Here is a 21705-nt window from a genome sequence, read left to right as displayed (position 1 = left end):
TTACCTTTCTCTTTATGCATATGGAGCATGCGGCATAAGATTGCTGAAGCAATATTTTTAAATTATTTTTATTTTAATGTATGACTTTGGAAAAGGCAAAAATGAATAGTAATAGCTTTTCTGTCATAAATAAACTTTTAGTTTGTGGTAAGCAATTCCTAACTTACAGCCGAACATCACTCATAACCTCGCGCTGCCCTCTCCCCTCCTCCAGAACAGATAAAGTAGAAGGACTGAGGTGTCAGCACTCTGGCTTTTAGGGATTGCCGTCTCTTGCCATCTGCTGTCATTCACTGTAATCCATCTGATGGCTAAATCAATGAACAGTTTCTGTAAATCCAAAACCATAGACAGTGCATATAGTTTGTTTTGAAATAAAACAGGAAGACCACAGAAGTTTAGTTGTAATAGCAAAATGATGACTGCGGACTTAAAAACTCCATGCAGCTAGTCTCATAATAGCCAGTGTTTCTCTATGCCCAAAAGCATTTCAACAGGATTTTAAGGATTAAAATATAATGTGACTCTTCACAAAAATCTCAAGAGTTATAAGAAGACTAATAAGACTGAGGTGTCGTGTTGCTGTTCTTCTTTGTCAAAGATTACATGGGTTTATTAACTCAGCTTAATCCAAATATTATGAGTAACCCCATGGCAATTTACAAGGTTTGCTTTTAGATCCCACCCTCTTAATCTTTTTTATTGCTCTACAAGTGGGAGGTAACATGAGGAAACATTTCATTACCTTCACATCTATGTTAATGAAGCTATTTTAAACCATAGATTCATTCCAAAACTTCAACTGCCTAAGAAGGCAGGTTCACATGACACAGTTGATAAAGTGTAGGTTTGCTGTCTGTGCATTCTGGAATCGTTTAAATTACATTTTTGTTTACTCATACAGATTCTCCAGATTCCTCATGTACTTGTTATTTCTGACTGCAATTGCATCACCTCAGTTCTGCACTTGTAGTGATCTAATAATACTTTTATCTAATGCACTTTATCTTTTTTTAAACCATAATTATCTTATCTTATTTAATATTTAAAAATATTAAATATTTTTTAAAGTATTTAAAGAGTATTTTCATACTTTTATACTTTAAAGGAAATTGACATGCCATTATTTTTCATAGAATTGAAGAGGGAATTAAAGTTAATTAGAAAGAAGACAACAGAAACAAAAATCTTATATGATCGCACACTATGTGTTTTATTGGAGTTAAAGAAACAACCTTAATAAATTTCAATAAAACTAAAAAACACCTTTAAATTTTTTGATGGAAAATCGGGTTCCCAAAAAATAATGTGTCAAGTATTGCATTTTTCTTGTATTTTCTTTAATCTCCTTATTTTTTTCTTCTCTTTTTACAAAGAGTTGCATGCGAAATCATCCTTTAAACACTTTGATACTCATGTTTGCAGTGGCCCACATAAAGAGGTTCAGCTTGGATTCCACGTCTAAACAGGAAGTGAAGCAGAAATAACAGTATGTAACAGGCAGACATTATAAAAAGCATGGTAGTGTCTTGCTAAAGGGGTCAGGAGTAAATGGAATAAAGGCGGACATGCTAAAGTACCTCAGGAGCTTGCATCGAAACTCCTGTAGTCGAGGAAATGCTCTTTCCACACAGGAGGTTTGCTTCTCATTGCTCCACAGCCGCTCAGCTGCAGCACTTGATCTTGGCCTGTTCATTTTGATCATTAAAGACAAGAATTAAAGATATTCTTGTCAAAAAAGCACATTTTTCAATATTATTTACTTTTGAAGAGATGTTTGGATCTTACACACCAGAGACGAGGGGATAGGTTGGTGGCATCTACATATTCCCCCCACAGACAGACTTCTCCCCCAATCACTAAACTCTTCTGCTTCTCAGTACCTGTTCAGAAAAAAAAAAAATAATAAAAGATTCTTACTCTTGAGACTGAATAAATAATGACAAATGAAAACAGAACGTTCACAAAAGTCTATTTTTGTTCTATAAAAATTGGGGTTTGCTGCCACCTGGTGGTTTGACAATCAATGGAACATCAATTAAAAAGTGGTTGTCTGAAATTGAGAACTGTTTCCACAACCTGAACAACTCACAGCAAACCTGTTTTTTTTTTTTTTTTTTTTTTTTGACCTTTAAATGCTAGTGGCCACACATTATAGTAGCGGGCCCAGTTGTGTGTGGGTCCAGGCTGGTCCAGATACCATGGAGAGGCCAGAATCACCCTGAGTCCAGCTTTAACAACACTGCGTACTTCACAAAGGTAACAGCCCTGTTTCCACACCTCCACCACTGACAAAAACCTGTGCTGCAACATAAAACAATTTACCATTAGATATACACAAAGTTTCAGTGGTACACTACCTTCCACATCATCCACACTTGTATGGTGTCCTTCATCTTTTACCTTTAAAAATAATAGTCGTTGTTGTTTGTATGACAGTCATAGAGAAATTTAATTCTTTAGCTTTATTTTGACCACTGTAATATGATCACATTTATAATTCAATCAAACATCCACAACATTTTGGTTTCATTTCGGTCAAAAGGGTTTTCAACTGTCACATAAAATTAGGGCCTTCAAGTAACTCTCACAATAACTGCAAAAGATAAGCACCAGCCTCCCACAGTCCTGCAAGAATACATGGTTACAGATAATGGATGGATTTTTTTAAAAAATAATTTTGGTTTATAAATTATGAACTTCTAAAGACATTCTGTGACATTTTCAATAAACAGTACATATATCTGTTGGTGCATCCTTACTCGTTCATGGTAGTCAAAAACCTCCTGCCACACAATGGATGTCTTCCTGAGTACTGATGTGATGTTCACAATTCTGTTAATTAAAGTGGACTTATTAATCTTTGTATAGATTTGATTTGCATGTAGACTCCAACCCAAAATCTCCCATTACTTACTTTTCAATGTAGAATGCTTCCAGTTTAGAAAAGTCCAACCCAAAACCCATCTTGTGCATGAATGCACGAATGTAAGGATTTGATCTCCTACAAAAAAAACAGTGGCAAGCATTTACTTTCATGTTGTTACACTCAGTGATGACTTGCAGCTTTTTGACAGCTGAAAGCTACTTCAGTTGAATATTAAGTTTGTGTTTCTCTTCTTTGCATTGACTTACTTTTAATTTTTAAACCTACCAGCAAGAAAAGTCGACCTCATCTCCTCCTAAGTGGATATAGGAGTCAGGAAACACAGAGGCCACTTCCTTCAAAAGTGACGCCATGAACTGATATGTAGAGGGTAGAGTTGGATTAACAGGTCCAAAAGTCCCTGAAGGAGAGCCCCTTCTGTAGCAGGGAGTCAACAACTCAGACTGACCTGAGACATAAATTCTTTAGTAAATATATATATATATTCATACATATATACATAAAATAAATATTGCATTAAATGGCTGGAGCAAACCAATGCACATACCAAATATTGAAATTTTTTAGAACTTTTAGAATATTTTGTGTGGTTTGAGGTTTATTTTAAAAACTGAGACCATCAGTGTGAACACACAATACGTATCAAAGCTTTGTGCTTCAAAAACATACCATGATGACATTCATGAATGGGATCACTGATTGTTTGTTTTAAATGTTGTTTATTTTGCTTTGAGATTCTACCTTTTCCCCAAGATTGTGTGTGGCCTGGTGAATCAAACTCCGGAAGGACTCTTATTCCTCGCATCCTGGCATATGAGATCACCCTTCTTACATCTGACTGTGTGTAGATATGAGTCACTGGATGGAAAGCCCCCTGTATCAGAGCCAGAAGTTTTTGGTTATAGGGAGGAGGCAACTTCCCAGCACTCAACTTAAGAAGCAGGAGGCTACAAGTATTCAGTATGGAAATCCATGATTGAATGTGGTTTACTGTTTATTTCATTGTTTTTTCTTGAAATGCATCGTCTTTAAAAAACAACTTAACAGCTGTTTCAAATCACATACCTTATTGGATAGGTCTGGGAATTTGTGGCTTTGGTAAGGGAATGATGGATCATCAACAAGGTGCCAATGAAATACATTAAACTTACTGTAGGCCATTGCATCCTGGAAATGAAAAAAAGCCATGTATGATCAATTGAACAGAAATATGGGCTAAGATGATAAATGATTGTTACCAGAGTTTTTAATATGGCCTGCACTGGTAAGTAGTGGCGTGAAGTGTCCAGTAAAATTCCTCTATAGTTAAATTGTGGGTAGTCCTCAATTTCAGTCTTGTTAATATAATACTGAAAAACAAAAAACATAAAAACTAATGACTAAAAGCTAAGTCATCATTGCATAATGATGGATATTATTTATAAACCTGAGCTTTAGTATTTGAGAAACTCTGACTTACTGAGCCAAAATCGTCTTGATACACCAACTGACTGAAGGTTTCAAGACCTGTGCTTGATCAGAAAAAACATACATTAAAAACTCTTATTTAAATATTTATACAAGATGGACATTTACATTCTAAAAACTACTGAGTTATTTCTTCAGCCCAAATATTAGGTTTGTAGGTTAAATTTGTTTTGAATGCCAATACACACTTACACAGTCACTTACATCATTATATTAAGCTAGAGCTGAGAAAGATGGTTTACTTTTGATGCTAATATGACTTGTTCAGCAAAAAACAAGTCTGGGGTTTAGTTTTAAAAGTATTTTGTATCTCTAATTTGCCACTTCAGTCCATTTGTTTTTATATATACAACTAAGGTCATTTAACAAATACACAAATAAATAAATAAACAAAATATTTATTGTTGCCTGAGTAATAGGCATAATAATTGGAACAATACGGTAGCCAGCAGTGTCCAAATTCAGTCCATCATTTTTTAGTTTTCTCCCTAGTTTAACGCACGTGGATCAAATGATGGCTCGTTAGAAGGCCTAAGAAGAACATTGACATGCAAACGTTGTTACTACCACCAGGGAGAGAACTAAAACCTGTAGGATGCCGGCCCTTGAGGACCCACTTTGGGCACCTCTACTCTAGGCAAAACCCATACCATATCCAAACTCTGATCCTGGACTTGTTAAGCAAAATAACTGAAATTTTGTTGTTTTTCACCAAGTTTTTAGAGTGTAAGATTACAGTTATTGATAACGTTAGTTAACTGCCATTATCTCCATTTTAATAAGGTACTTTCTAATTCTTTAAAAAATATAGTGATTGTAATTACCTCGTAAAGAACCCCACACAGTTTCTGCATTCAGAGATGCTTGCCCAGCAAAGACACTCAATTTGTCTAAAATACAAATGGGAAAACGTTCTCAATAATAGCTTTTACCATTTGGATTTTGTAAATTTAATACCTCATTATGTATGTTTATTCTTACATTTCTCTGAAGAGTCTTGATTTGGGTAACCCTCACAGTCATGACGGTCAAGACTAATTGTGAGAGTGAATACCTCATTCTCACTGAGTTGTAGAGTATCATTCCCTGTGAAAAATGAGTGTAAATATAGATCTATAACATTTTCCTAAAATGTACAATGTTCCAACCAAAGTATTGTTATACAACACAAGGGGAAAGCTGGCCCATTGTCATTGAATGTGTTAGTGGTAACAGGCTTTGTCTGGCCTAAAGCTGAGCTGCTGTTTTTACAAAACCCATTCATCTACTTTAAAAGGCACAACGACAAACAAAACATTCATGACAAAACTACTAAGCAATTCACAGTTGTAAATACGTTTTAAATATGTTATCACCAGAATGTCTTCTCTTAGGTTCATGATAAATTACATAAGGACCGTTTACTAACAGTAAGTTGTTTTAACAGCTATTTAAAAATAATAATTGTGAAGCTACACTTAAAGTGATCAGGTTGGCTTCTAAATGTGAATAAAGTGAAAATATGTATTTTCTGAAGTACACTTACCATAACTGTATCCTGGAAATAAAATGGAAAAATATCTCTTGAATGCTGCATCCAGAACAGAACAGCTGTACTTTGCATCCAAGTATCTTCTATATCCAAAACTGAAAGATTGGGGCTTCAGTTGGTATCTCTCTGAAGAGGGGATAAATATTTGTGGTAATGGCCACACACTCTCTGCTGTGTTTAAACCGAGATTAATTATGATCAGTAGTAGAAAAATATATTTTATCAGAGTGCAGTGTCCAGGATTCACTGAGCACATGACTTTCATATTTGACTTTTCACCTTCTGCCCAACTGAGTTAGTCAGGTGCATAGGAGCATGTAGTCAGGTGAGGTAAACAACAGGCAGCTTACCACTATGCCTACTAATATACATAATAATAGTGGCACTACTACTATGAGGGGTGCCTTGCCAACATTTTCAAAAGGGTGTCCAAATGGGGGCCACCAACACACAAAGCCTTAAAAGTTCAGGAGTTTTATTATACTACTGGCCTATATACAACTAAGGTCATTTAACAAATACACAAATAAATAAATAAATAAACAAAATATTTATTTTTGCCTGAGTAATAGTAATAATATGTTAGAAGGATTTAAAAGAGAAGATTACGGTAAGTCCATTCTGCCCAATGCATTAGTTATTTATTTATCAGTTTATTTATTGAATCTTGGGCATAGAGACAAAAGCAAAAGTCAAACCTATTACACATATGGGTGGTTTACTGAAATTTTATTATCAAAATTTTATTGGGACACAATGGATAAATTTAAAACACAAATGTAGAGGGGCTTTTTTACATTAAATGTGCGAGTGAGACATTGCCAACGTTTGGAACATTTTTTTCTTATTTATTATACTGTTTAGCTAAGTTTGATATTGAGAAAGAAACATTAAATTTCTTTTCACATTTTATTTTTTAGTTTGTCTGACGTAAGGCCGTCGTCAGTTGGTGACGCTGCCTCTCTTTGTTGGCTTAGCAGCGGCGACGTTTTGTTGTTATTTTCGCTGCAGCTGAAAAACAGGCTCGGATAATTTTGGTTTTCATATTGTTCCGCAATCTACATCCGGCGTTTTCGACCTCAAGGTGTGCTCGTTGTAAACCGGTAAACACCCTAGGAATGGACTCAGACGAGGGCTATAACTATGAATACGACGACGAAGACGAATGTAGCGAGGACAGCGGCGAAGTGGAGCCCGAGGACGACACCCTGGATATCGGCGAGGTGGAGTTGGTCGATCCTGTGGTGGCCGGCGGGGAGCGAGACGAGGGTGGCGAGACTGGTGTAGGTGGTCACGGTCCTGGTGAAGAAGAGGAGGAAGACTATCGTTTCGAGGTTTTGACTGCCGAGCAGATCCTCCAGCATATGGTGGAGTGTATCAGGGAGGTCAACGAGGTCATACAGGTAGGTATTTTGGTATACCATCGTCAGGAAAGACCGTGGTCCAGGATTTTATCTAGCGTTTACAGGCCACGGACGTTAGCTCATCGGCTAGCCTGTTAGGAGTAGTTAACTTACTGGAAGGTGACAGTTTCACAAGATTAACACGTGTTGAAATTCGTTTTTAACGATGGTAAGTTTTTGTTACTACTGTGTATTTAGAAAGTATGCGGATATGTTGAAATGTCACTAAATATATACATTTAAACAGAAGTTTCGTTACAGGAAGTAGTCTAATCCCCATTGAGAAGTTGGCAGCTACCTTTGCTAAGCTAATGTTAGCTTTCTTGCTACTTAGCCATCTTCTTCAGCTATGCTAGCAGCTGTATTCTGAAAAAGCCTAACGTCTTTGGTTGTTGACTTGGTGTACGTTAGGTGTGACTTTTGACGACAGAACGGTTGAGAGTTAACAAATCAATTCAAGTTTGACATCTATAAACATAGTGCAACTAAACTAACGTTAACGTACTTTGACGTTTGTCCAAAGGCTAGTTGGACATTGTGTAATGTAGCAAATGACAAGCTATGTTAGTTACAGAATAGCGACCAAGCATTTTTTCCGAACTTCGATGTGGTGAAATACTGTTTACGAATTTAATTTTCATAAGCTTATTGATTTAACAACTGATTCCCTTCGCAATAGCTTGTCAGAGATGTGCGGTGTAGCACAGAGCCAACTGAGGCCTCCATTTCCTTTCTCGTAGGCATAGAATAAAAAAAGGACCTATTAAGTTACCATTGAATTTTCTGTGATGTAGCATGTACCATAATTCAGAAATATGACTTCGAAGAAGCTTGAAAGTCGGAAATATATAAATTCTTCCCATACAAAACGGTTGCTTTGAACTTGTTCCAATTTTCAAACCTGACTGTGGTTCAGTGTTTTTGCATAGTGATAACATACAAGTATACCTAATTTAATTTTGTAGGTTGTTTGAATACCGACATTGTTGGAGGTTCTTCGTGTGTCAATGTAATAGCTTTGAATTACACAATGACAAAGCTAATGGAAAGAAATACAAAAATATCTCGAGGAGATGGATTTTACATTTAAAATCCTGCCAGGTTCTTCAGGGACCACCATTACGTACATGTTTAAGTTGATGATAGAGTTAATAGTTAAGAAGATTGTGCATTAACTTTTTTTTGAGAGATTGTTGAATTTCATTCTTAAATATTTTGTTCAAAACACTGACAAAAAGAGGATTTTTGAATATGCTCCAGTTAATTTGAGTTCAGATGTCTTATACCTGAGAAACCTGATGTTACCTGATGTTTTTGTGGTTATTTAATACAAAATCAAACCAGGATAAAGTCAGTGACTAAACCTGTTGTTTTCATTGTACTTGATAATTTAATTCTGACTTTATGCTGGTTAGATCTGTTTTTTGTTAATTCACATAAAGATTCTGGTAATTTAATCACTTTGCTATCCTATATTCCTGCAATTTTGGTTGTTTTAATACTTAACTGTTTGGGGTAGGAAATAGAGCCATCTATATTGGAATATGTTCTACCATCAACAGCTCAATTTGTAGACACCATGAGGATCTTTAGTGCTATCTCTGAAAATGACAGATTTTACCGCAATTTCCAATAATATTCTTTATAGGTTGTTGTAAGGAAATGTGGCAATGTGACTCAAATAAACAATATTTCCCAACAGGAGTTTGCTCAATTATGTTGGTTTAATCAACGGTCAGAAGCTCTCATAAAAGTCAAGTTTTATTACCTGGTGGACATCGGGTGGAATACAAAGTTTTTCAAAAACAATGTACGCTTAAATTATAAGTGGAAGCCTAGTGTTTTTGTGATTATTGTTCTCCATAATTAAATAAATACATATCTCCATATAAATGTAATTTTCAAGTCTTTTGGAGTCTCAATATCAAAGGTATGTCTATGTAGTACTTAGTTAAAGCTGATATTGCACAATCTTTTCAGCTTTATTTTTACACTATTTGCCCTTGTTCTTTGTTTACCAAGTGTGTAACTCACCAGTCACAAGCCTATTTCAAATTACAGAACAACTTTTAATGCAGCAAATTGAAACTGTTGTAAAGGCATGCAAGAGATTTTTCAAATGAGTTGTTTTACTTTTTTTAAAAAATATATATCTTCCAGCTTTTTTAGGCTATATTCACACTACGGCCTCAATGTACAATTCCAGTTTTTTGGGTGAAACCTGATGGGTTTTTTTGTTTTGTTTTTGCATTCATATTTCATAGTTCATATTTCTAAATATATGTGACTTGTATGTGATCTCCTAAAGTCAACAAGCAGCAGACAACCTAAAAGTGTCCTGCATGCACAACAGAGGACGCAGAAACATCACATACAGTGAGCGTTCTCGGTGTTTGCGGAAATAAACATGAATGTTAATGGTGGAGCATATTTTAAGATTTTAAAGTGTTGTCCAACTAAAGTCAGCACATCAACAACTTGATCCTTAATGTCCTCTGCAATGGTTGTTGTTTTTCTTGCCGCTTGCCTGAATTAGGATTCACAGTAGTGTCATTTATTGAGAATCAATTGCATACAAGTAGGATGAATGCGACCTGGCTACACAGACTCAGGTCACATTTGAAAAGATTAGATGCAGATCAGATTTAGGACCACACATGCAAGTAGTCTAAGTGGCATTTGTAAAAATCATACCTATGTTGTTCAGACTGTCGTGGAAGTATCAGATACAAGTTGCATAAGCGCAAAAAATTTTTATTTGGGTCACTTCAGGCTACAGTGTGAGCATAACCTTAGCAGTTGTCATCATGCCTGATGTTTTAGCCAAATCAGTGCTCTCATTTGGTGAGTAAAGATAGTTCAGACAGTTTACTAAGCTTACATGTTAACATTGGTTTAAAAAGTCAAAGAATTCTCTCCATGATAATTCACCAAGTCAATCCCATAATCAAATGGTTGAATGCGTTTTCTCTTTTGGCAATGTATTGAGGACATAAAGTTTGTAGTTGATTCATGAGGAGATGAGACTATCTTTGTTTTAGATTGCCCACTGGTTTCACATGATGCTTCCTTGATCATTAATCCTACTCTGTTGTGTCATAAAGGACTTTTTGTTTGGTTTTCAGAAGCAGTTATTCGAAAGGCAGAGAAATGTGAGAGCCACTGAGTGCTTACTGAATGGACAGAATTCAACCTGCAACAAAGTTGCCATTGTCCTTACCTGGTACTATAAAGACAGTAGACTCAGGATAACTCTCTGGATTTACATAAGACACAACCCTCTGTCAATCCTTGCTCCTTCTTGAGCAAAATAATAACATTAAAAACTCAAAGAAACAACCTTTGGACTTATTTTTAAGTCACATTGCCACTTCTTTATGCATATGTTTGCCTACAAACTGTTCTCTATGTTTGACAAAGCATGTGCAGTTGGAATAGAAATGAAACAAATTTTGATAAAGATCAACAGGTCCCCTTATGGGGGTTAAGTTGATAGACTATGATTGTATTAAATAGGGAATATGATGAAGCATTTTAAAAAGTATCAATCTTTGATATTGTGAAATGACATTACTGCCAATGTTTATCTTCTATAACTTCTGATTTTAACCTGGCTTTGGCAAAATTAATTTGCATGGTAAGCTCCTTGAACAATAGCAAAATTTAAATGTAAATTGGAATTCTAATTTCTCACAATTTTTCCCTTCTAGAACCCTGCAACAATAACACGCATTCTCCTCAGCCACTTCAACTGGGATAAAGAAAAGCTTATGGAAAGGTAGGATTCTCTGGATTATGTTGACCATTTGGTGATGTGATTTTAATTGGTACTATTAGTACTACTATTAATTGGTACTTAGCCAAAACAAAGAAAAAATAATTAGAGGCACTTCCTCAGGCTGGTAAAGGCCAGACCCTTGCTCTATGCTATTGTCTTTGTACAAGGGGTCTTGACCCTCAGCTGTTGAAAAACTTTTGCTTGCTAAAGACCTGCACTTTTTTGAAATTTTAAGATCTATCCAATCGCTGACGTTTGATCGTCATGTGTGTAATGCGTCAGTTTGACAATACGAAGCTTACAGGAAATTGTGTGTGCTGTAAACGGCCATCCCTCACTGTGAAGAGAGAAATGACAAGTCGAAGAAAATGGCTGTTAATGTTAATTCAGTATTTGGAAGAGTGGCCAATACGGATTGAACAGCTTCATTCACTTCTTCTGCTGCTATTGCCAAACTACAGTCAGCCTGAAACGCAGAAAATCAATATTATTGCTCACAAATCCTCCCTCTGTTTGCTGATTAGCCTGAAATTCAACCAGAGAAATCAAGCTCAGCAGGAGAAATCCCAGACAGAACAGTGAAGGGACATGAGAATCGAGCAAAATTGCATAGAATTGCAATAGCCAGGTCAACTCTTCTTGGATCTTGAATGTTTACATGCTTCTTAACTCTGCCTTTTGTTTGTGTAAATATTGCAGATACTTTGATGGAAACCTCGACAAGCTTTTCTCTGAATGTCATGTCATCAACCCCAGCAAGAAGCCTCGGATCCGTCCTCCAATCAACACTAGATCATCGGCACAAGACATGCCTTGTCAAATCTGCTACCTAAACTTCCCCAACTCGGTGAGTTGCATGGTTAGATCTAGCATCATGCTGGATCATCAGCCGTAGATGGGAATTGTGTTACATATCATATTTAAAAATATATTCCCTAACCTTACAGTTTTTTAGAAAATTAAGGCAAATTGTTCTTTCATAATGTGACAACATCTCAATATTATAGCATAGCCAAGAAGAAAAAATATGCAAATCCCATCCAGAAATTGATTTTCAGAAAAGCTTGAAAGCAACTCTTGAAATTACTAAACATAAATCTGAAATTGGATGCCAAAAAAACTTAAAACATAAAGTTAAAGGTTATCAATCAACCATTTTATTTTATGATTGCTGTTTTTTTTTCTTTGGGTTCTAATTGTTCCAGATGTATCTGTAGATTCTAAAATGCACTTTCTTACTAATATGAGGTTTTCAAGTTTTTCAGCTGTTTAGAAGACCATGATTGTTGATGTCATTACATTGTTTTATATTTCAATTGTCCAAAGAAAATAATTTATGACAGGTAGTATCAAAGGACTGCACTGATTTATTTTTGTACCATCAAACATGTTGTCTTGTCTCTGTAGCGCCCCGGATAGCATACTTTTTAGTATTAATTACATAGAACCAAATTAAACCAACAGTTTATGTCATAGACAGTTGGTTGTCTGCTGTGTAAACGAAATGACTGCCAGTTTCAACCTTAAGCTCATACAGTTTTTAAAAATTCTAATTTTGAAGCTACAAGCAGCCCATCTGCAAAGCAGACAAATTAACCTGCTAAGTCAGCTTGACAAACTTCTACTGCTATTCCATAAAGAGCACAAAGAAACATTCTGTTAAATTGGCAAGCTTATTTGAGGTTTCTCCCTTATAAAGAGGAGGGCTGAAAATCACAGTAAAGCAACCCTAACCAGTTTCATCAGAGGGGATGGCAGTAAAGCAAGGATGTATTTAACAGTAACACTAATCTCAACAAGAACATTTTCTTGTTGAGATTTTGTTTAGATTTTTTAAATTGGTGCTAATTATCCCTGCATTAAACGTGTCAGTGTGGCAACGTACTCTCGTTTAAAATGAAAAAAAGACACATCAGTGATGTTAAAGATTCAAGGAAGATTCCTGAAACTTACTTTGGCAACAGGTCAAAATGGGCTTAAAGACTTTAAAAAGGGCTGCTCTTCTGAAATAAATTACATTAAGCGCTGACTGAGTCAAAACAGTAGCAGATTTTGAGTCAACGTGTTCTCTCCTCCCATACACTAACTTGTTGCAGCTCTATGTATGGAATAAAACTGCTTTACTCCAGTTTTTATGTATATTTATTTCTTAAGTTATTAACCGTTTCCTTACAGTGGAATGCATTTAAATATCCTTTACAGCGTTTGTGTAATTTTAATGGTGTATTATGAATAAGAACAAATTGTACTATTTCTTAAAAATAGTAAAATTACTCAACACTGAAAGGCAACACCGTCACTTGAAGATATTCACATATTCTTTCCTTTGTAGTTTCATTTAGCAATAGCAAGGTAAAAAATAAATTTAAATTGGGTTTTACTAAAGGAAAAAAAAAACTATTCAGGAAATAAAGTTTGCATTGAGCATTGTATTAGTAGTGATAAATACACATTATTCACAAGTAATTTTATTGTCTTTTATTTGAAAAGTTAATATTGATGACAAGGGTTGTATGTTTAAACTGTTGGGTGATGTTTGTTTCAGTACTTTACCGGTCTGGAGTGTGGACACAAGTTCTGCATGCAGTGCTGGGGAGATTATTTGACTACCAAAATCATAGAGGAAGGAATGGGACAGGTACATTTCAAGATTCATTTATGGAGATGCACTAATCAGACTTTTCTTGCCAGTAACAATTTTATCATTAGTTTTTTACTTAATAATTTCTGCATTTTATTATACCTGACACAATGATTAAGATTTTCAACAGTTTTGTTTCTAAGGACTGGAAAGCATAAAAGAGAAAAGAAACAAACAGAAAATAAAGGACTGACAATATTTTCCCTATATATATATATATATATATATATATATATATATATATATATATATATATATATATATATATATATATTTATTTGTATTGGTCGTGCACATCTAATATTGTGTCAGGAAGACAAATTAAATAACAAAAGAATTATTATAGACTGTTGTTCGCTGAACTAAAAGCCAGCTAAAAACAGTAAAATTAGCGCTGTTGTTACATTTGGTGTCACTCTTGATGTCTGAAATGGCCTTTATTTTTTTCAATGAACAACTAATGATATTATTTCTATGCTTTCTTCTCAGACAATTTCATGCCCTGCTCATAGTTGTGACATTTTGGTTGATGACAACACAGTCATGTGAGTATGTTTGTACATGTATTTGTTTTATTTTTTTGGTCTGTAATGATCATCATATTTGGCAGAAAATGATGCTGATAAACACTAAAAACAATTTTGTGATGCTCAAAGTAGGGCTGAAACGATTCCTTGTGTAATTCGAGTACCTCAGTAATTAAAATTCCTCGAGCAAAATTTATCTGCCTCGAAGCTTCATTAATTTATGTTTTATCATTTAGCGCTCCATGTTCCGGCTGGGTTATTACTTGCGTTGCGCTCAGCTCTCATTTCTGAATGTGAGTTGTTGACGAAAACTAAGTGTTAGCAGCATAACAGTTCCAGTTTTCAAGTTCGGCCTGGGAAGATTTTACTGATTGATGATAATGTCCGGGTCTTTGACATTTTTCGAGGGACCAATAAGCATCCTTAAAATGACTGGCGCGATGCTTGTAGTACGCTGTTCAGAGTGCTGAAGGTGTATTTATACACCTTTTCTGTAGTTAATTTTCTAAACTACAGAAAAGTCATTGTTAGGGAAGCTCAAATGTGAAAAATTGGACTGATGTTGATATGCGACTGTCATACTGCTTCTTATGTTAGATTTAACGGTGTTTATTTTATTTTTTATTTTCATCCAGTTAATCGATTAATTGTAATAATAATTGATAGATCACTTGTTTACTCAAATATTTGTTTCCAACAATCCTAATGTAAAGTTATTCTGATTCATCCTAATTTTAAAATCAGCAAGGTAGTTTTTACTGATAAAACTTTATATTTTGTACATAGTTATTATACGTATCAAATATTATATTCCTCCATGTATTTGAATCCAACCTGTTTTTAGTGAGAATCATTGAAGTGTGATATCATCTTTGTTTTGTCTCCTATGAACTCTAAAATGTTTATTTTCTGAAAAATATTTTTTCGTCTCATCTTTAGTCTTTCAGTGATTCATGATTTGTCTTTGGTGGATCTCCAGGTCTTTTAATGCTGCCAAGATTCCAGATCTTCTTTGTGTCACTTTAAATTTAAAATTATTAATCAACTGTGAAGCCACTTCTGCAAGAGGAGAAAACACTCATTATTAGTACTGTATAACTTATGCGTTAAGGTCTTAGAAAGCAACTGCAAAAATATCTGCTTGCAGATTTGATTCAGTGTGTGTGTGTGTGTGTGTGTATATATATATATATATATATATATATATTTTTTTTTTTAGTATTATTTTTTTCTAATGAAGGCTAATAATTGATTTTCAATGTTTTCACAGGCGCCTCATAACAGATTCAAAAGTAAAGTTGAAGTACCAGCATTTAATCACGAATAGTTTTGTAGAGGTAAGCTTTGTTGCTTGACAGGAAATTGAAAAACATTTATGCTGAGCTTTGAAGTTTGATTTTCAGGTTGAATCTGAGAATTAAGAAACCTGAAACAACTAGTTCTTTAATTATAATATGTCTATAGAGCTGCATGAATGTCAGTTTAGAACACAGTAGAAACAGTTCTGCTGCTCACTGCTTAAGGAGAATGTAGGTCAACAAGTAATAACAAGTAGTGAGCTCACACATATTTAAGCGTTTGGTTGGCATAAAAGTAAATGTAGAATTATTCAACCCTCCGGTCCTCCATTTATCAGCACAAACAAATGTGTCAAAACCTGAACTTGACTGTGGAAAACGTTACCTATTGCAATAACATGATACTTTTTGTTTTTCTCTTTGATAAACAAACTTGTTAATCTTCATTATACTAGTTAATTGCATGGCTGTGTTTATGCAGATTTTGACATTGCTAAGCATAGATCTATCCTCTAGAGTGTTTTGAGAAAAGTTAGAATGTAATTGACAACCTGTGGGTCTATAACTGAAAAAATGAAAAACATGTTTCTTATTACTTGTCAAAAGTGCAATCGACTGTTAAAGTGGTGCCCTGCACCGGACTGCCATCACGTTGTCAAAGTCCAGTATCCAGATGCCAAGCCGGTGAGATGCAAGTGTGGCCGTCAGTTCTGGTAAGTTGAGTAAACTCTTGCAGAAAACAGGTTTTCCACATGTTACTGGAGGTTGGGTTGATTTGCATGCTGTTATTACAGTTTCAACTGTGGAGAAAACTGGCATGATCCTGTGAAGTGTAAGGTAAGCTGAATGGAAAAATGAAAGTATGTAGGATTCTGGCAGTTATGGGAAGCAATATTATTCCCTTTTCAATTAAAAAAACAATTTCTTTAGTGGCTGAGAAAATGGATTAAGAAATGTGATGACGACAGTGAGACTTCCAACTGGATTGCAGCAAATACCAAGGTATGACATTCATCAGACTCCCTGTTATGAATGACATTTGATTTCTCTGTTCTTCAGTTTAATAACAGAACACAATGTTCGCCTTAACTCTACAGGAGTGTCCAAAATGTCACGTGACCATTGAGAAGGACGGCGGCTGCAACCACATGGTCTGTCGCAACCAGAACTGCAAAGCGGAGTTCTGTTGGGTCTGCCTGGGCCCATGGGAACCTCATGGCTCTGCCTGGTGAGAACTTAAGGCTTATTTTTTTAATGTTACTTTTTATGGAAAAAAATGTTGCTTTCAAGTAAATAAACTGTTTCTAGATGTGAAACCACAGCTGGTACATATTTGACCATCAGTTTTTGTAACAGCGTATCATTTACTAGATACATTCGGAAGTCTCGGTACAAAGAGTACAGAATCTAAAATATTCTGGCTTCTCTCACACACTCACCTTGAAGTTCAAACCTTGGTAATAAAAATGTCCAGAGGTCTGTCTGAAATACTCTTTAAACACTACTGACCTGTTTGACCTTGCAGGTACAACTGCAACCGCTATAATGAAGATGATGCCAAGGCAGCCAGAGATGCTCAAGAGGTAATTAAATCTACATTTGCCCTCAAAAATTGTGAAACATACGTTAACTTAGAAAGGTTTATTGCATAAATACGTCAATTTAATTGACACATTTATGCATTTATGTTTTACTCCTGCATTGTTTAATTTTCAGAGAATTTTATGGTAAACGCGTAGTGTTAGGATTTTATAGTTTGTAACAAAATTTATTTTATGAAACACCTGCAGAGATTCCAAGGCTGACATTCATGCTGCTGGTACAACACATACAGTTTTTTGTCTTTTACAGTTTTTAGGGTTTCTTTGCAGTATGGGAAATTGACATTTAAGTTCTTCTCAATTCAGGATAAGTATGAAATGGCATTTTCAGATATTTTTATCCCCTGTCCTGCGGTCTAAAAATTGTTAATCTATCTTCGCCTCCTTCTTCCCCTCTCTGTCTCCCCCACTCTGCTCCTTCCACATTTTTTCTTTCTTGTTTTTTTCTTTTCCTTTATTTTTTCTTTTTTTTCTATTTTGCTCGTTTAGCTCTGAATTTTGTAGGTTCCATTTTTACTGCAATAATGTTTTGTGTCTATGTGTCAGAAATTGAGCAAAAAGAACTTAGAGTTCAGGATATTTGAAATTTGAACCCTGTACAGTTGGGTAAATCCAGTAATTAGTATTTGGGCGTGTTTGTGAGTTTAAGCCATTTCGCTTTACTGTGTGTGCAGCGCTCCAGGGCAGCCTTGCAGAGGTACCTGTTCTACTGCAACCGCTACATGAACCACATGCAGAGTCTGCGCTTTGAGCACAAGCTCTATGCTCAGGTTAAGCAGAAGATGGAGGAGATGCAGCAGCACAACATGTCTTGGATTGAAGTGCAGTTCCTAAAGAAGGCTGTAGATGTGCTATGTCAGTGCCGCTCCACACTCATGTTCACTTACGTCTTTGCCTTCTACCTCAAGAAGAACAACCAGTCCATTATTTTTGAGGTAAGATGGCTGAAAGTGTTGCTTAATACTACAGCTGCCAACCACTAAGTGTAAAGTCACACAAATCCAAAGCACACAAGAGCCAAATCTATCTTTATTGGTAATAACTAGATTTACATTTTTAAAAAGTATTACTGAGGATGACATCTATTACTTCTTTTCCCCAGAACAACCAGGCAGATCTGGAAAATGCCACTGAGGTGCTCTCTGGATACTTAGAGCGGGATATTTCCCAGGATTCCTTGCAGGACATCAAGCAGAAAGTACAAGATAAGTACAGGTAAGTGAAGTAGTGTTCCAGTAAGAAGTTTACTTGCTCTTTAGCATTTAATTACACATTTGAACCTTTATGTATGAAGTACATAATATTGGGTCGCACTTGTATTAAGTGATTTGTAAAAGAACTAGCTGCCCAAGATAGATTCTCAAATCAACACAGTCAAAATTATATTTACTGTCAACATATTTCTGGTATTGTTCTGTTTTTTGTTTTGTTTTGTTTTTCACCATTTTTTTAGCAGAATTTATATTTAAATCAGTTGATTAATTTATACGATTCAAAATCCATAATGCAAGCCTTCCAAAGGCAGTTTTGTTGTATGTTTGGGATCATTGTCCTGTTCCAATAACTGTCTGTCCAAGTACCAACCATCTGATACAACCTATCCATTCAATTGGAAGGGACATATTTGGAAAGTTTATGACTATTCCAGGAACCATCAAGGATCATAAACTGGATGCTGCTAAAATGCCAGTGTAACAGTTTGGAGAGAAGACAGTAGTAGCATCATGGACTGAGAGGCTTCCAGCCAAGACACCAGGGAAAAATCAACACCTTCAATCTTGACTAAAGCTTTTCACTTTGTGTATGGAAAATTATTCCTGCTAGAGAAACATTTTATTGTCAGACAAGACAAGGACTGAGTTATGTAGCCGCAATAATAGGAAGCATATTTGGGGTAATCAAGGTGAGACCACCTCCAAATTCTTCTACCTCAATTGAAATCGTTAGCTATGTAGTTGGCACTTGAGTAACAATCCCAAGCACACATCAAACATCTGAATATTGATCTTCTGTAATGACTCTAACCAAAATCTAACAGAATCTTATCCGTTATGCTTTAAAACTTGGTCCATGTATGGGGGGAAAAGCTAATTTGAAGCCAGATTTATCCCTTGTTGATGGCTGTGTTTGCTCTGCAGCTTGCCATGTGATATTTATCCAAGTGAGATTACATGTGTATATTTGAACATGTATTCCTCTTTTATGCTCAGTAGTTTTTCAAATGTTTGTTTGAAGTTATTTATAGAAACATTGTCATATTGCAGGGAAAACAATGGTCCAAATGGACAATTAAAAACCTAAAATTATTGTGACATTTGTTACCATGAGTGGATGTACATCTCTGACCAGAATTCTCACTTCCTGTAAGTATGCTTTGCTGGACTTTATCAAATTCTCCTGTGTCTGTAGATACTGTGAGAGCAGGCGAAGAGTGCTGCTACAGCACGTACATGAAGGCTATGAGAAGGACCTGTGGGAGTACATCGAGGATTGAGGACACGTCCCAATGCAACGGACTATTGAGTATCTTGACAAACTAGAGCGCTGATGCAATTAAACAGGGCAGCACGGGCCTTCTGCCGCCTCTCCTCTGGCAACCAACCACTTTTGCATCATTTTTTTCTTTTTCCTGGATTTCTTTAACAAAAAAAAATCTTAAAATAAATTATATTTAAAGAAAGTGTAGAGTAATACAGAGAAAGTGTACTACAGTATTGTTAGTGACAGAGTGGAGTCTACAGGAAGCAGAAAAATCCATCATAAACAAATACATCCTTTCGGTCTGTATTGTAACCCTCTAAACTATCTTTTTTTCTGTTTTTTTTGTGACTCTTTTCTGTTTTAATTTTTAACTTTTGTTTTTAGTTTTTTTTTTTTTTTTTTTTTTCCCTAAGTGTGAAAAAAAATATTTTCAACACAGCTTTAATTGTCCTGGCCATGTCTGCAATATTTGGTGAAATCCTCGTTCGGATGACTGAATATTGATAGGCTGATTGCAAAGGGTGCAAAGACATTTCAAGGGGGAGGAAAAAAAGAAGAAAAAAAAACACAAGAACAAAAAACAGCAAGTCTGTATTTTTTCAAATTGTAAATAGTCCATATGCATGGAAGTTAAAGAGCAAGAGTGGCACGTGTTTGCATAATTTTGAAATATTTATTCTTTACCGATCTTGAAAAAGATGTACTTTTCCCATTTAGGTTGAGTTTGTTTACGCCTCCCATTAACAGTGGGGAGTTTGGAAGCATTGGCAATAAGGCATTCATCCTGTTGTCTTCAGTCTGCTCAGATCACTGGACAAAAGTTCCTCATCAGGTTAGTCTGTAAAGAAACTCCAAGAAACCTTTTAGGTGATCAAAAAAAATGACTCTGAAAGTATAGTCAAGGTAAAAAGGAAAAAAAAGTGGAAAAGATTTTACAGGTAAGAGCTAGTAATGTACCAGCCCCACACCCCTATGCGCTTATATTTGTTGCGCTATCATAATTCTTTTTAGAGACATTACTAATTATTTGCAAGAGCCAAAATGAGTGACATTCACTCTTTTTTTTGTTTTGTTTTTTTTTACTTTGTTCCTGACGTGGCTTGAGTTAGTCCTGTTAAGTCAGCTTGCACCTTGTGGACTGAGAGGGGTTGGTAGAATGTACTGACAGTTTTTTATTTTATTTTTTAGTTCTAACTGGGCTTGATCACTCTCAAAGTCTGCCAGGCATTTACATCACCCTTGTAGGTAACTTCTGAACAGGCCGATAGTTGCCCGATTGCTTTGAAGAGATCTTTTGCCTTGCAGTAAGACGGAGCCTTGCTTTAAACAAAGCGACACAGACTGACTTCAGTGTTCTGTAAAGAGATGCAAATTTAAGGGCAAATCTCTGAAGGTTGCAGGGGTGTTTTGTAAAGCTGGTATACTTTTGCATAAGTCAGTGTTTTTCTTTTGTTTTGTTTGTTGTTTTTCTGTTTTTGTACATGGGTTGAGGTTTCAGCAGTGAAATGTCAGTGCCCCTCCAGGTTTTGCATCGTTCTGTGTGGCAGCTGCCCTGATTGTCAAGCTCTCTGTTTGTAGATGCTCGTTCATGTCTCTGCAATGTGGCAGTCTTCACAAGATTGGCTGGAGGGGACATGATCGTTCCAGGCACTGATGCAAGTTGGAAAGATGACACCAAAGTGTCAGCCATCGTTAAAATACATCCCTTGCCCTAGTTTCAGATCTTTGGGCAATTGTCTCCCAAAATGCTTCTTATGTGTTTCAAGTTATTTTATCCTAGCAAATTATAAACTGTACTGTTTATTTGAATAAATGTCATGAGAAATCTGATTTATGGGAGTGATGTGTGAGTCATTAGAGTAGGCCTGGTGTCAAGCAGTGTAATTAGCCAGATATCAGGAGAAATGCACAGATGAGGCTTTTAAATGGCTGATACCGATTTCTTGCTTTCTTTGAGGTCTTTATAGACTTTTTAATTATTTTTTTTTTCCATTAGCACTTCAACAAAAAAGGAGAACAAAATGTACTGCTGGTTCTGTGATGGAGGTAGTAGTTTTGAATCCACCTGAAAATGAAACATATTAACCATAT

At 35.7% G+C, this 21705-nt stretch overlaps 2 protein-coding genes across 3 annotated transcripts; one reads left to right on the top strand and one right to left on the bottom strand.

The window, feature by feature from the left end:
* Window positions 1–1289: 1289 nt before the first annotated feature.
* On the bottom strand, window positions 1290–6156 carry hexa (hexosaminidase A (alpha polypeptide)). 2 transcript variants are annotated; one of them, XM_055035497.1, is made up of 14 exons: window positions 5880–6156; window positions 5336–5440; window positions 5179–5244; window positions 4347–4393; window positions 4126–4236; window positions 3953–4054; window positions 3629–3761; window positions 3155–3335; window positions 2918–3004; window positions 2763–2835; window positions 2130–2304; window positions 1793–1883; window positions 1581–1688; window positions 1290–1461 (listed from the first exon to the last, which is right to left on the bottom strand). In XM_055035497.1, exons 1-14 carry the CDS (start codon window positions 6148–6150, stop codon window positions 1398–1400), a joined length of 1614 nt encoding a protein of 537 aa, XP_054891472.1. In that variant the 5' UTR covers window positions 6151–6156; the 3' UTR covers window positions 1290–1397. The 2 variants fall into 2 exon arrangements, with proteins under 2 accessions (XP_054891472.1, XP_054891463.1); XM_055035488.1 differs by lacking the exons at window positions 5336–5440; window positions 5880–6156 and having other exon boundaries at window positions 4347–4398; window positions 5179–5225.
* A 686-nt stretch (window positions 6157–6842) lies between these two features.
* arih1 (ariadne ubiquitin-conjugating enzyme E2 binding protein homolog 1 (Drosophila)) lies at window positions 6843–21444 on the top strand. Its single transcript, XM_055034184.1, has 14 exons — window positions 6843–7288; window positions 10999–11066; window positions 11766–11913; window positions 13612–13704; window positions 14197–14252; window positions 15505–15571; window positions 16139–16245; window positions 16327–16369; window positions 16463–16534; window positions 16630–16760; window positions 17058–17115; window positions 17808–18068; window positions 18236–18348; window positions 19543–21444. Exons 1-14 carry the CDS (start codon window positions 7004–7006, stop codon window positions 19625–19627), a joined length of 1587 nt encoding a protein of 528 aa, XP_054890159.1. The 5' UTR covers window positions 6843–7003; the 3' UTR covers window positions 19628–21444.
* Window positions 21445–21705: the final 261 nt, after the last annotated feature.

The sequence above is a fragment of the Poeciliopsis prolifica genome, unplaced genomic scaffold, assembly GCF_027474105.1.
Source record: "Poeciliopsis prolifica strain line A6 unplaced genomic scaffold, Auburn_PproV2 SCAFFOLD001, whole genome shotgun sequence".
Taxonomy (NCBI): Eukaryota; Metazoa; Chordata; class Actinopteri; order Cyprinodontiformes; family Poeciliidae; genus Poeciliopsis; species Poeciliopsis prolifica.
This window is presented reverse-complemented; position numbering and strand designations above follow the sequence as displayed.